This window comes from Biomphalaria glabrata, chromosome 3 (assembly GCF_947242115.1).
Source record: "Biomphalaria glabrata chromosome 3, xgBioGlab47.1, whole genome shotgun sequence".
Classification (NCBI taxonomy): Eukaryota; Metazoa; Mollusca; class Gastropoda; family Planorbidae; genus Biomphalaria; species Biomphalaria glabrata.
The window spans coordinates 20936249-20952587 of NC_074713.1; the positions used below are offsets into that span (position 1 = coordinate 20936249).

General features: G+C 41.4%; 1 protein-coding gene across 2 annotated transcripts in view; it reads left to right on the top strand.

Moving 5' to 3' along the window:
- Positions 1 to 16339, top strand: part of LOC106057036 (gephyrin-like) — an 86910-nt gene that overhangs the window by 23952 nt on the left and 46619 nt on the right. For both annotated transcript variants that reach the window (XM_056023930.1, XM_056023931.1), the window contains exon 11: positions 1517 to 1572. In XM_056023930.1, the coding sequence (XP_055879905.1) occupies positions 1517 to 1572 (56 nt within the window). The remainder of the gene's footprint in view (positions 1 to 1516; positions 1573 to 16339) is intronic.

A 16339-nucleotide genomic window follows, 5' to 3' on the forward strand; every position in this document is an offset into this window, starting at 1 on the left:
ACATGCCCTTGACCTTTCTTCACTTTTTGGTGCTCCTCTCTTGTGCATATCTGTTAAACTCTGCACTAAATGAAGATACTTTTGAAATAAATATCAGAGGTATTGGTTTGGAGAGAAGATATGGGGAGGGAGAAATGGAGGCAGGGAGCCGAGAGGGAGGCTAGGTAAAAGTCTGATGGATGAGGTAGAACGGGTTTAGAGCGTCTTCAACTTTAGATTGTCTGCTTCACTTACAATGTTTTTTTCTTTACATTACTCTCTGTGCAGAGTTCCCTCCCATGTTAATGGCCACTAAAAGTTTCTCAATTGATATGCAGAAGCTGTGGCTGCTATGTTTGTGATGTGCCAGGTTTCTGTGTAGACACTTGTCTGGAGGTTATTTAGCTTAGTGGCTTTCTTGTTCCAAAGTAGGAGAGATAGAGCAGGACTGATATTGTTTCTTTAAAAAAAAGGATTTGAAAATACTGTGAGGTGCTAAGTGAGAGTACTTGTCAGCCAAACTAGAGGTCCTGGGGTTGTTTCCTGGTTAAACTTGTAACAAGAATAAAGTTCTGCTAATGTATAAATTACATTTGAAATTAGTAATTGTGAAAAAGTACATTTAGACATCAAACTAAAAATTCTGTATATTCTTTAAGATCTAAACAATTTAGGATGTATTTTTGTTCAAAAGATCCCTAGTCGCAATTATTCAGGAAAAGGAAATAGCTGTCCAAAAAAATACAGTTGATCTTAAAAAAAAATCTGCCAGGAAAATCTCTTTACTTCAAAAGAAATATAGAAATCAATTGGTAAAGAAACTTATATCAAAGAGGGACAAACCTTGACAAGTAATGATGTTTTTTTTTTTTCAAGAAGTCCTTTCAGAAAGAGGTTTTAATTTTGATAACCAAATGTTTTCTTATTACAATAAGATGTGGTTGAGATCACAGTTATTACCATTAACAGGCTTATTGTTAGCACACCTCAGAAAAGAAAAAAAAAAATTTCCCTGTCCAGAGAGCATACATTCCAGTGTTTATCCATTTAAAGGATGACTTGAAACCATCATAGTGGTGTTTCGGTTAAGTAATAAAGCATTTGGCTTCCAAACTGATAGGTCTTGGGTTCAAATCTTGGTGATGGCTGGGATTTTGAAAGCCAGGATTCTTAGGAAAACCTTGACTACAACCAACTCTGATGGGTACTAGACATTACCCTAGTTTGGAAAAAATAAAGGTGGCTGGTCACTAGACACCCTCGTAAAACCATTGGCCATAGAAACAGATGAGCTTGACCCCATCTGCTGTAGAGATTAAAAGGTCTGAAAGGGGAAGTTGACTTACTTTTTACTTGATGTCATCAGGAAATGGACTCATGGTCAATAGGCTAGCCACATAACACCTTAATAAAATCTTAGCCTTAGACTTAAGTGTACAGTTAAAGAAATGAAAAAGTGACCATTTTGTTTCTGTTTTTTGTTTGTTTGTCTCAATGTCTTGCTTAGCTGGGATTTTGTTTTGTTTCTTTTGTTCAGCTGAAGATGGTGCAGGAGTTAGGATGGTGTATGGAGAGTCTTCAGCAGGTGATGTGGTGAGTCTAAATTTGAAATCAAATTATCCCACCCCCCTCCTTCTCCACACTTCCTCACACACAGACTTAGATAGCCACTTGACCACCTCTTGAGACTACATAAAGCAGCTAATGAATCAAATAGCCCAAGCTTCAAGGACGTTCACATGCATTCTTTCAAAGCCTTCCATCTCTGTTTCATTAGCTGTGGAATGAGGGGTAGAAATGACCACTTCTTGATATGTTTTTGCTTAGTGTTTTTTTTCCAGGAGGTAAAGAGAGGGTTCTTTTACACCCTGGGTTCTTTTCCCCCCCCCTCTTTTCCTTTTTCCTATTGTGAGTCTGACCTGATCTGACCCTCTCATTTGAACCAGCTGAAATAAACAAATCATGTGAACAGAGTGTTTTGGAGCCTGGTGCAGGTGGGAGTGGAGGGGTGGGAGGTGGGCTGCCCATGATGTAGATTTGATTTTAAAAATGTGTTTGAACCAAGAGGCCAGTAAGTAGACCACATAGAGATGTTGTCTCTGGATCTCAGAAACTAGATGATTGGTAATGGTTCTAATGGAGTAGAGATTTTGGCTGACATAAATCAAGTCTCTTCCTACGCTATACATGTCATCATTTCACAAGGGAGAAAGATTTTAGAGAAACTTTCATTGCAATAGTATTTAACTTATAATGTGTAGTAAGCCACTGTTCAGTTCACTCCCTTACTTTTGACCAAGTTTCTGCTGACCACCCTGCATGTGTCTATCCGCTACATTTTTACAAATGAATGTGCCTAACAATGGCCTCTGACCTGTTTTTGTGTGTTTTGGTTGCTTAATTTTTAAAAATGCAATGTTTCATGCCCACAGAAAAATGTATTCGAATAGTAAGAGCAAAGAAGAAATCTTGAACCAAAACCCTAACCCCCCCCCCCCCTTTTTTTTTGAATGAGACAGATCTAGGGTTGAGTTAATATGGGAATTCAACAGCACTACTTTTGTATAGCAAAAGTCCTATTACTTTTGTGGACCTGTGTTCAGTGCTGGATTTACCTATAGGACATACAAGCTCTAGCTTATGGCCCACTCTTTTTTTTGGAGCTTCCCCCCCCCCCCCCCCTCAAAAAAAAAAGTTCTATCAATATTTTCAATTATTTTGAAGAAAGCACAAAGGAAAAATTGCGACATGTTGATTACTAGGGGCCCCCATATCACAAATAGCTTAGGGCCTCATCAAGTTTAAATCCGGCCCTGCCTTTCTATGGTGGGGAGGGTATCTGGGAGAAGGTTTTCGTGCTGCCTTTAAGTGCTCAGCAAACACAACTCGCCTGAAGGTTTCAACCTCGTGCTCCATTAAGAGGTGGCCAAGTGGTTTATGCCACTGAGACACACATCCCATATCTTTAAAAAAAAATAAATTCTTAGGCCTACTGGCATATAGTTTTGACTTATTCCAGAGATACACAGGGTTGTCCATGGGGCATATTTTTCTAGCACATACCATGGCAATTTATGTCAGTGCCATCCCATGGTACTCCCATTATAATATTGGTATGGAATACAGTTCAAATAAAATCATTAAATGGATGCGCAATGTGCCAGTATGGCAGTGTTACTGCTCGATAAATTGAGAAAACCTAGAAAGAGCCTTTAAAAAACCTAGGAAAACCTAAATTATTCTTTAGACTTGAAATCCTTCTCCTAGCACCATTCAGTAACATAGATGATGAATGAATTCTATTTTGTTGCACTTAGGCAACTGCAAATTTTAGCCTAAATTTATTTTACAATATCAAGTATGGACTACCATGGGAAATACAAATCGAATGAGAGCTGTCCCATCCCACTCCATCCCATTGGACGTTTCCCGTGGTAATAACATTCCTATGGACAACACTGGGAATACATTCTTAGGCCAACTGGCATATAGTTCGACTTATTCCAGACAGTTTTATTATGAAGGCGGACATTAATTTCTTGATACTCTTGCCTTTTGTATTCTAGTTATCAAATATGTACACGTCTCCACTTTACCCCCCTCCCCTCCCACCTCTTATTATTTTCTTACTCTGTTTATTTCATGGTATGACCCCCCCCCCCCCCCCCCCGCCTCCCCAAATCCAACCTGCCCTAGTGTGACACATTATTGACAGCTGATGCTCATCTCCAGGTGCACATGCAGCCTAACAAAGTGGATGTTTAAGACATCTCTCACTCTGGCCTGTTCATTGAGACCCTCCCACCCCACCCCCGACCCCTTCTTTTCTTTTCTTTAGAAAAAAATAATATTTTTTAGGTTGTTTATTAGTGAATAGCTAAAGAAAAGCGGCGAGATACATAAGAAACAGGTGTAGCGACGATAAAAGAGGGGCGGGGCGCCCCCTCCAGCCCCGATACATTCCTGGACTTCCACTCTGATTTCCCTTAACGACTTGCTATGTTTACACTATGCGTGTATTACCATGGACATGTCCTGGAACGGTGGAAAGCGGAAAAAGGGGTGGAGTGGGGGGGGGGTGAAGGGTCAGGCTGAGATACTCATCTGCCCTTGTTGTCCACATGTGGTTCTAGCCTGTGTCCAGCTGGGCCTCGGCTCCTCTTTCCAGCCGCCGCCTCCACACCGACAACATCTTCATCGCTACATAGATCTCTGTCTTCTCGGCCAATTTCTTCCCATTAGCCCACTCCCCCCTTCCTCTTCTAACGGCGCCCTAAGTTTACTCTCCTCGTAAAATTAAACCTCGTGTTCCCACTGAGTGCCTTTTAGTAGGTACGGTGTGGATACTCAGCGCGTTGTGTTTCCCGGTAACCCTAGATTGAAGTAAGCCATCCTTGACTTCATAGTATTGGGAAAAAGAAAATGAACGTGGAAACGCCCCCCTCCCTCCCTCTGGTCACACCACCAATGCCTTATGTGTTGCCTTGACATCAAGCTTTAGCGCTGTTAATATTGACTTTTCAAGAATGTGTCTTGTAAATGAAGAAAGGATTCAGCTTCAGTGTACCATCATGAGAATTCGAGTGTCCCCTGTTGAAATGAAAGCCAATAACTCATCATTCAAAAAAAAAAAAAAAAAGAACAAATGTCAAATACCTGTTGTGGGGACGCGTTTTTTTTTTTTTTTTTTTTTTACAAAAGCCTGTTCTTGTGGTTTGCGCTCTAGACTGCGTTTCGATTGTCTGCCTGCCGCTTTTCCAGGTTTGGACTAGAATGTAACAATCTTTAACTTTGAAGGAACATCCAAAACTCGTAAAACAAAACAAGCCAACGCCACAACCGGTACTGTCAAAATAAATGTCAACAAATAGCATCCGCCACGAAATAATAATAATCCTAGCTCAGACCAGTAGCTCAATGTAGTCTGCGAAGGTCATGATTACGCAAATTACTAATTACCGATTAAGTGTTGATTAAGAGGTTTGCTATAAGATTATAGAGTGTGTCTGCCTCACTTCACAGTTTATGGACAGAAAAAAAGGGGGGCTCAGAGAAATCTCAAGTCGTCCATCCAATAGTTTATTAACGGTGTTCACCCATTTTCTACATCCAATAGTTTATTAACGGTGTTCACCCATTTTCTACTCTTCGTATCTTGTTGGACTTGCTATTTCCTTTCCATGACAGTCTGCTCCAATCGCTCAATATTGTAACATATCTTTGATACACTGCGGTCACAACGGTCACCCCGGTATCTGGTAGTTCACACCTAGTGCAATCAGACCACTGTCACTTTAGGGTTCACCCCCCCCCTCATTTTTTCTATCTCCATTGGTCTTATAGTGGTCAGTTTGTTTGAGTAGTCCAAAGCTTTTTTTTTTTGGCCACTGAAATATTGATAACAGACTTAGTTGGCTATCAGACATTGACCTTTCCGAAGACTGGATAAGGTCTTTAAGTAAGGCGCTCACTGTTCACTTAATCATTGAGGACAAAATGTAATATCAATGTTCACTTAATTAGTCATAGCACAATGGTCTGGAACTGTCAACGTAATCATTGAATCATAATCAACGTACTTGCACTGTTTACTTAATCATTGAGTACAAAATATATTAGGACAATTTACTTAATCATGAGATCACAATGTGTACTATCACTGCTCAATTAATTATTAATACCACAATGGTCTAAAACTGCATTCTTAATCATTGAGGACACAATGATCTAGAACTGTCCACTTTCATTGACAACAAAATATACCAGCACTGTCCACTTAATCACTGAGATACCAATGTATTAGTACTGTACACTGAATCACTGAGAAACCAATGTATTAGTACTGTACACTTAATCACTGAGAAACCAATGTATTAGTACTGTACACTTAATCACTGAGATACCAATGTATTATTACTGTACACTGAATCACTGAGAAACCAATGTATTAGTACTGTACACTTAATCACTGAGAAACCAATGTATTAGTACTGTACACTGAATCATTGATAACAACATGCACTAGCACTGTCCACTTCACAATTGAGCATACAGTGTAGTTGTACAGTTCACTTCATCGTTGACTGCTCCTATTGACTGTACTATTCCCTCAAGGATTTGTGTCCTCCAATCATATTTGGTGTTTATGCCATTCTTTTATTTAAAAAAAATTAAAGTTCCTCCTTCAGACCTTGTGGTCTATAGGGCAGATGATGTCATCTGTTTCTGTGGCCCACGGTTAACGAGGTTGTCATGTGGCCAGCACAACGACCAACCAACCGCCTTTACTTTTCCCCATCTAATGTCAGGTATCTATTAGAGCTAGGTGGACTCAGAGGCGCCCAAAGATCCCGAAATTAAAAATCCAAGTCTTCACCAGGATTCGAACCCTGGACCTCTGGTTTGGAAGCCGAGCGCTTTACCACTAAGCCACCGCACCACCCATTGGTTTATTGGTCACACCGTTTTGTTGTTGTTTTTGTTTGTATGTGTACTTCTCAGACGTTCACCTCAGCATTCTCTATTTCTTCTTTGTCTCTTCGCATCACCAAGTATTGCACCAGGTGTTTGCACTGCTCAGACAATCATTGAGCAAAGCCCAGGTGTTTGTACTGCTCAGACAATCATTGAGCAAAGCCCAGGTGTTTGAACTGCTCAGACAATCATTGAGCAAAGCCCAGGTGTTTGAACTGCTCAGACAATCATTGAGCAAAGCCCAGGTGTTTGAACTGCTCAGACAATCATTGAGCAAAGCCCAGGTGTTTGAACTGCTCAGACAATCATTGAGCAAAGCCCAGGTGTTTGAACTGCTCAGACAATCATTGAGCAAAGCCCAGGTGTTTGAACTGCTCAGACAATCATTGAGCAAAGCCCAGGTGTTTGCACTGCTCAGACAATCATTGAGCAAAGCCCAGGTGTTTGAACTGCTCAGACAATCATTGAGCAAAGCCCAGGTGTTTGAACTGCTCAGACAATCATTGAGCAAAGCCCAGGTGTTTGAACTGCTCAGACAATCATTGAGCAAAGCCCAGGTGTTTGCACTGCTCAGACAATCATTGAGCAAAGCCCAGGTGTTTGCACTGCTCAGACAATCATTGAGCAAAGCCCAGGTGTTTGCACTGCTCAGACAATCATTGAGCAAAGCCCAGGTGTTTGCACTGCTCAGACAATCATTGAGCAAAGCCCAGGTGTTTGCACTGCTCAGACAATCATTGAGCAAAGCCCAGGTGTTTGAACTGCTCAGACAATCATAGAGCAAAGCCCAGGTGTTTGCACTGCTCAGACAATCATTGAGCAAAGCCCAGGTGTTTGCACTGCTCAGACAATCATTGAGCAAAGCCCAGGTGTTTGCACTGCTCAGACAATCATTGAGCAAAGCCCAGGTGTTTGCACTGCTCAGACAATCATTGAGCAAAGCCCAGGTGTTTGCACTGCTCAGACAATCATTGAGCAAAGCCCAGGTGTTTGAACTGCTCAGACAATCATTGAGCAAAGCCCAGGTGTTTGCACTGCTCAGACAATCATTGAGCAAAGCCCAGGTGTTTGAACTGCTCAGACAATCATTGAGCAAAGCCCAGGTGTTTGAACTGCTCAGACAATCATTGAGCAAAGCCCAGGTGTTTGAACTGCTCAGACAATCATTGAGCAAAGCCCAGGTGTTTGAACTGCTCAGACAATCATTGAGCAAAGCCCAGGTGTTTGTACTGCTCAGACAATCATTGAGCAAAGCCCAGGTGTTTGAACTGCTCAGACAATCATTGAGCAAAGCCCAGGTGTTTGAACTGCTCAGACAATCATTGAGCAAAGCCCAGGTGTTTGAACTGCTCAGACAATCATTGAGCAAAGCCCAGGTGTTTGAACTGCTCAGACAATCATTGAGCAAAGCCCAGGTGTTTGAACTGCTCAGACAATCATTGAGCAAAGCCCAGGTGTTTGAACTGCTCAGACAATCATTGAGCAAAGCCCAGGTGTTTGAACTGCTCAGACAATCATTGAGCAAAGCCCAGGTGTTTGCACTGCTCAGACAATCATTGAGCAAAGCCCAGGTGTTTGAACTGCTCAGACAATCATTGAGCAAAGCCCAGGTGTTTGTACTGCTCAGACAATCATTGAGCAAAGCCCAGGTGTTTGAACTGCTCAGACAATCATTGAGCAAAGCCCAGGTGTTTGAACTGCTCAGACAATCATTGAGCAAAGCCCAGGTGTTTGTACTGCTCAGACAATCATTGAGCAAAGCCCAGGTGTTTGCACTGCTCAGACAATCATTGAGCAAAGCCCAGGTGTTTGAACTGCTCAGACAATCATTGAGCAAAGCCCAGGTGTTTGTACTGCTCAGACAATCATTGAGCAAAGCCCAGGTGTTTGCACTGCTCAGACAATCATTGAGCAAAGCCCAGGTGTTTGTACTGCTCAGACAATCATTGAGCAAAACCCAGGTGTTTGAACTGCTCAGACAATCATTGAGCAAAGCCCAGGTGTTTGAACTGCTCAGACAATCATTGAGCAAAGCCCAGGTGTTTGAACTGCTCAGACAATCATTGAGCAATGCCCAGGTGTTTGAACCCGCCCCTCACTGATCGCACCTTGTGTTTGCACTGCTCAGACAATCATTGAGCAAAGCCCAGGTGTTTGTACCCGCCCCTCACTGATGGCAACTTGTGCATGTACTGCTCAGACAATCATTGAGCAAAGCCCAGGTGTTTGAACCCGCCCCTCACTGATCGCACCTTGTGTTTGCACTGCTCAGACAATCATTGAGCAAAGCCCAGGTGTTTGTACCCGCCCCTCACTGATGGCAACTTGTGCATGTACTGCTCAGACAATCATTGAGCAAAGCCCAGGTGTTTGAACCCGCCCCTCACTGATCGCACCTTGTGCTTGTACTGCTCAGACAATCATTGAGCAAAGCCCAGGTGTTTGAACCCGCCCCTCACTGATCGCACCTTGTGCTTGTACTGCTCAGACAATCATTGAGCAAAGCCCAGGTGTTTGAACCCGCCCCTCACTGATCGCACCTTGTGCTTGTACTGCTCAGACAATCATTGAGCAAAGCCCAGGTGTTTGAACCCGCCCCTCACTGATCGCACCTTGTGCTTGTACTGCTCAGACAATCATTGAGCAAAGCCCAGGTGTTTGAACCCGCCCCTCACTGATCGCACCTTGTGCTTGTACTGCTCAGACAATCATTGAGCAAAGCCCAGGTGTTTGAACCCGCCCCTCACTGATCGCACCTTGTGCTTGTACTGCTCAGACAATCATTGAGCAAAGCCCAGGTGTTTGAACCCGCCCCTCACTGATGGCACCTTGTGCATGTACTGCTCAGACAATCATTGAGCAAAGCCCAGGTGTTTGAACCCGCCCCTCACTGATGGCACCTTGTGCTTGTACTGCTCAGACAATCATTGAGCAAAGCCCAGGTGTTTGAACCCGCCCCTCACTGATGGCACCTTGTGCATGTACTGCTCAGACAATCATTGAGCAAAGCCCAGGTGTTTGAACCCGCCCCTCACTGATGGCACCTTGTGCATGTACTGCTCAGACAATCATTGAGCAAAGCCCAGGTGTTTGAACCCGCCCCTCACTGATGGCACCTTGTGCATGTACTGCTCAGACTCGATTGCCTGCTCTGTGTGCATCATGTTATTGCAAGCAGCCCACTAACACGGACGTGCGCCAGGCCTCTTTCGACAGCTTCTCATTTTTCGTTTATAATGAGTTTATCTGTGTTTTTATTATGAACAACAAAAGATTATTAAAACCAATCGCACACCCGCATGCTTTCACTCTTGCTTATCCCCTCCGGGTTCCTTTAGGTTTAAGCAATTTACTTCTGCTTAAGGTGAAGGCCAAGACTCCCAGCATGCAATTAGTTTCTTCTTCCTATTAGTTTCTTCTTCCTCTTTATTTTTTCAAACACTAGGCTAGCAGACGTGTTGTTTTTTTTTAATAAATATTTTTTAAAGTTTTAAAGTTGCTTATAATCCATGTCTAAATTTAGCCATTGTTTGGTTAAATAGACAGATTTTCCTAACGTGTGTGTGTGTGTGTGTCCATGTACTTGACAATGTGTTCATACCAACCTTTGAAATGTTTGCTTGTTCAAGTTGTTGAACATTTGATACGCCTAAAATATTTAGATCATAATCATTAGACCCGCGTGTGCTTCCTAGCAAAACCTTGGGTCTATCTTAGATCGCTCTGGATTCGATTTACCGCTAATTTTAACTAAATCTAGCTGTTTTGATCTTTTTCAAAATGTAGAATGAAAGAATTAGTTCCTTCACAATTCCTTGTATTAGCTTTACCTTGCAAGCTATGTATCATTGTATGCCTGCACTCTGGATCATGTCTGGATGGGTAGTTTGAAAACGGCTGTAAAGATTTTCTTATATTGACAGTTTATGTGTATGTTTGGGAAAAATATAGTTACCTCATTGGTTATAGAGTGACAACTCTGCTTTTAAATGTTCTAATTGTTCAAGTATCATCTTAAAATTAATATTGGCTTACTTCTTTCTTTTTAACATTACTTTAGCTTGGATTACCGCCCATAATCCGACTCCCACTGGAGCATAGGGCCGCAAAAATACCTCGCCACCGGACTCTGTTCTGGGCTATTCCCTTCAGTTGGGTCCATGTCCATCCTACCATCTGTCCTTCTTCATGTTTGCTTGGGTCTTCCAGCTTTTTGACTTCCCCTGTAGGTTCCAATCTAGAGCTTGTCTTGCAATGTCGTCTGCTGTTCTTCACATTGTGTACCCTATCCAGCGCCGTTTGAGTTCGTTCTATTGGTGTTTGCTGAGTTGTTTCCCATGGGCTGTAGTTTGAGATTTTTGGTCGGCCATATTGCACAATTTATATGACGCAAGCATCATACAAAAAAAAGGCTTTCATATTTGTGACTTAGATTTGTGTAGGGACAGTGCTTTTGACCCCCAGATCGTCCGTAGGGTGTTAAAAGCATGCCGAGCCTTGTTGATCCGATTCTTGATATCTTTATCTGCTCCCCCCCCCCCCCCCACTTCTTTGTTAATGTTTGTAAAATGTTTTGTTTGTAAAATGTTTTACATGTTTCGGATGTTCCTTCAGAGTTGAAGATAGTTTACTTCCTAGTCCAAACCTCCCGCAGGACGACGAGGGATGGGAGCGGGCAGGGTTTGAACCCGGGACCATCGATAAATCCAAACGACAGTCCAGCGTGCAAACCGCACGACCAGGCAGTCATCCTAATATGATGCTCCAAGGTAGATAAAGTTGTCGGCTGCTACTAGGTTTTATTCCTTGGAGCTGCTGAGTCCATTGAATGCCCGTGTTGCCAGCTGTTGACCTTCTCACAATCCAGTCTAGCACCAATGGGAAGATTGTTGGGGTAAGCATCTAGCCATGTCTTATTCCCGTCTTCAATTCAAAAGATTTCGTCTGCTTTCCATTGTGGATTATTTGGCAATTTAAGTTTTCATATAGACGTTGGAAAGTACGGATGACTATAACTGTTATACCATAATGTCTCATCAGTTCCCTTATGACGTGATTGTTTACTCTGTCAAATGCTTTTTCGAAGTCTACGAAGGTTAAATGGGAGGAGGACTGCCATTGCTCTGTTCTAATGCGTAGTTTTAAGTCCTTCCCGTTCTTGACGTAGTTTTTTTGTCTAGTGCTTCTTTTATCCTATCCATGATAATACTGCTCAGAACTTTGCTGGGAATTGAGAGCTGTATGATTCCTCGCCAGTTACTACACTGATAGTGTAAATACAATAAACATGCATATATGTGACCCTGCCGGATCAAGTACTTGGTTTACTTGGTCCGGCAGGGTCACATATATGCTTGTTTAATGAATTTTCTATATAGTCGTTTACCCCCGCAGCAGTAAATTTTGTTTTTGAGTACATTGAGATAGGTCTCCTTTTCTTCGCAGTGTCACTAGATAGCACACTTTCCAGTCTCCCATAATTCCCGCACTCGACTCAAATGTTTCTTAGTACCGAGTAAGGAGTTACATCAATAAATAGACGCCCATGAACATTTGTATGTTAAAGTTCTAGTCCACATGCCAGTGTGAAATAATTCACTGGACTGTTGATAGAAGAACTTGATTGGGCAAAGCTCATTGGGAGATAGCAGTGTAATACTAAAGTATTACAACAGATAATTAGAAAGAGAAATGATTGATTACTATCATCTTAATAAAAGAGGTATTGATTTACAAAAAAAAATAATAAATAAACTATTGTTTTCTGTTAGGCCTACTTGTTATTGCCTTAGATCCTAATTGATTTAGTTGTTAGACTTTTGGAAGTTATTTTTTGTTACATTTTACTAGTGAATGTATGAGTTAATATGCATGTGATAGTAATTTTAAGTGACTGACTGTATACTTACACAGTCACATTTCTTATTCCATAAGCTAGAACGAATTCCTATAAGTGTTCATTCTTCCCTAGCTTCATTTAGAATGTGTCGTCTGAAACGGCAAGGAGAACATATGACTTAGTGGAGTTTGTCCCTAATTAATACGCAGGATAAGATACCCGTAGTGAAGGAACGTCTGTAATTTATAAGAACAAATAAGATAGAGGTCAATGTGATTGAGGAGTGAGACACATGAGTAGGACAACTGAGGAGGAAGACAAGGGTCTTGAGACGTATCAAAGACACTGTTGTTGTTTTGAGTCCATGCTCTCAACATTTAGGCATTTCTCTGCATTTATGTTGAAAACTGACACAGACACACATTTTTTTACTTGCATAAATGTATGGTACATACAAAGACCGCATCACAAACGAAGATATTAGAAACAGGATCACAAAGGCAATTCGGCCCCACAAAGATCTGTCAAAAAAAAAAACGCAAACTAAAACTTTATGGCCAAATCACAAGGTCCTCAGGGCACGCAAAGACATTCATTCAGGGAACAGTTCCAGGAAAAATAAGAAGAGGCAGACAGAGAAAGTGATGGGAAGAAAACACAAAAGAATGGACGGGCCTGTCATTGAAAGTGATTCTATCCAAGGCAAAAGACAGTGAGGAATGGAGAAAAACGGTCGACAGATCTTGTGTGGTGCCCCAACGGTTCATCAGACTTGACTAAGGGGTAGACGTAGGTGAAACTTAAGATTTACAAGTTTACATTTTTTGCGACTATATCGCTTGGAGTTTTGATCGGTGCTCATGTTAACACCGCCGCATAAAATATCGAATCCACACGGCACTCTATGAGAATCCTATGCGTGTGTGCTGTATCGATACGTAAATCATTAGAAATGCAAGCTATCCTTTGTCTTAGAAACAACGTCTCCAACTTAAGGAGAACAGACAAATGTTAGGAATGATCTGAATTATCTACAATCATGTTGCCTGGTTTCATAAAAAAAAAAATTCTCCCAGAATTACAAAAAGAAAAAAAAAAGATAAACTGGCCTTTTTACTGTTTTATCCCATGCAGTTGTCAGCTATTCATCACTTCTTGTTGACCCCCCCCCCCCCCCCCCACATCATGAATGCCTGTGTTAGTGGCCAGGTTTGAGAGGTCTACTTGGCTCCAACGCTGTTATCTGCTGTAGGCTATCGGCTCGTGCTAATATCGGTACTTAAAGTTAAAAAGATGTGAAGGCTGAACCCGTGGGGGGGGGGGGGGGGTCCGTTTTGGTGGTGGAGTAGGAGAAATCTTGATTCCAATAATAGATGCTGCTTTCGTAGAGATCTTGAACGCTTGGTATTATGGTACTCTGTCAAATGGAACTCGCTTATAATGAAAATAGTAGCCACCATTAGCTCGTTCATAGTGAACACCTGGCTGTCTCGTAATGAATGCTCAACTGGCTTCTCCCTCTCTCTCTCTCTCTCTCTCTCTCTTTCTCCTCACCATCTCTTCTCTCCCCTCCCTCTTTCTCTCCTCTCTCCCATCCCTCTCTCTGTGACTCTACTATTTATGTTTCTAATTATCTGATCGTTACTACGGTAACTTGTCCATTTATATTAAAACTAAAGATTAATTGTGATAACTAAATGTTTAGGTATTCTAACCGAAGACACAAGATTCGATGATCCGTGACCTTCTTTGGTCACATTCCAAGTATCCTGAGAACAATGATAGCAATGTCTTGAAACTGCTAGGCATCATACTTCTAGGCATATATACTAGGCATCAAATCTTCTAGGCATAACATAATTAAGTAGGCATTGAATGTTCAAGCCACACCATAATCACAGGCTTCAAATCTAACATATACTAGGCATCAAATCTAACATATACTAGGCATCACATCTAACAAATACTAGGCATCACATCTAACAAATACTAGGCATCGCATCTAACAAATACTAGGCATCACATCTAACAAATACTAGGCATCACATCTAACAAATACTAGGCATTACATCTAACAAATACTAGGCATCACATCTAACAAATACTAGGCATCGCATCTAACAAATACTAGGCATTACATCTAACAAATACTAGGCATCGCATCTAACAAATAATAGGCATTACATCTAACAAATACTAGGCATTACATCTAACAAATACTAGGCATCGCATCTAACAAATACTAGGCATTACATCTAACAAATACTAGGCATTACATCTAACAAATACTAGGCATCGCATCTAACAAATACTAGGCATTACATCTAACAAATACTAGGCATTACATCTAACAAATACTAGGCATCGCATCTAACAAATACTAGGCATCGCATCTAACAAATACTAGGCATAATCAAATAGTAATGGCGGATGTACGTATCTCGTAATGACCCGTTGATCTGTTATGTAGCGTGAACTAAATTACTTGCAAAGACTTTCTCACAATCAAAATAAAACCCACAGCGAAACTAACCAAATAAAAGGGGAGAGAATCTTAGAACTTTATAAAACAAAAAGCATTGGCCAGACTAGGAGTTATGTGCCAAACAAAAGAAGAGAGACATAAAACTCAATTCATACACAAAATACATTACTGTAAGAAAAGAGGTTTTTTTTAAGACCTAACTTGCTTGGTACTTTAGTCTTTCATTATTTCTAATGTTTCGACTGGACACGATATACAGTCACGGAGAGAGAACTTACTAGCGATGAAAGCTAAACCAATATATTGGAATAACAAACACTAACATCCACAATAGTCTCTACTTTTTGTTTTCAAGAAACAGTCGGGTTTCTTGTTTGTTTACATTTTTACTGCCCCCCCCCCCCCCCGTTCCCTTTGTCCTTTTCTTTGTTCAGATTCAAGCGCATTACAAACCATTAGAAATCAGTCGACTTGTACAACTAATCTGTGCACACAACTGTTCAGGAGTTCTTAATTGAAGTGGTTTCAAGTTTAGACTGAATCTAACTTGACTTTTTCTTTCGTCCTGTGATATTACTTTTGAATTTACACCAGGATGGTGCGCGTGTGCGTGCGAGTGTGTATCGGAAATATGCATGTTTGAGTGAACGTGTCCATTAAAAGAACATTGAGCTGGAGCGCAGCAGTTCAAGGATACCCACGTTAGTCATGGGCGTAGGCAACGTTTAAAAGGCTGGTAGGCTGATATATCAACTGCTAAATGCGTACACACACATTTTTGAGGAATATTGTTGAAACTCCTCCGTAGGATGACTGGTGTGTAAGTGGAATCAACACTAGTTGCCCTTTGAATTTTTAAAAAATGAAGTCATGGTAACTCCTATGGTGGCCTTCTTCAATGTGTCACCGTAAACATCCGCTTGTATCATTAAACACCTTCTATGGCATTCTGCCCAGTTGGAAAATCTTTTAAAGTCACTAGGAATTCATTTGCTTTCTTAATTGTATTATTGATATGTCTTAAATGGTATTCTACCCAGGAAACCAAATCTTCCGATGGCCTTGTGTGATGAAGTCAACCGGAACTCTTCCGCTTTCTACCCTGTATCACAGATGTCGCTTTCAGCGTTTCGGTTGGCATTCTGCCCAGTTGGAAAATCTGTTTGATGGCCTCGTGTGACGACATAAGCAGCTTCTTGCACTCTTTGATTGAGACTGTGATGCCATACTTTCTTTTTGAAACACTTTCGGCCGCCTTAGGTTTGATGAATGATGTTCAAACTTCTTTGGTGGTTTTCTCCCTATTGCGTTGAATGCAGTGGAAACTCCTCAGATGGCCTTCTGCTTTGCTTGATAGTTATTGCTTTCAAGTGTTCCATTAGTTTTGTTGTTACGTAGGTTGTCTAGACAGAGATATCTAGACTAATTGGATCACTAGCTGTTCAGTTTTCTCCACGGCCCCTCAGTTTCTTCATTACTAGACCCAGCCTTACTTTTATCCTAAGACTTTACCTTCCAGAGAGAGAGGGAAAAAACCCACACCAAACAAACAGGTGAGTACA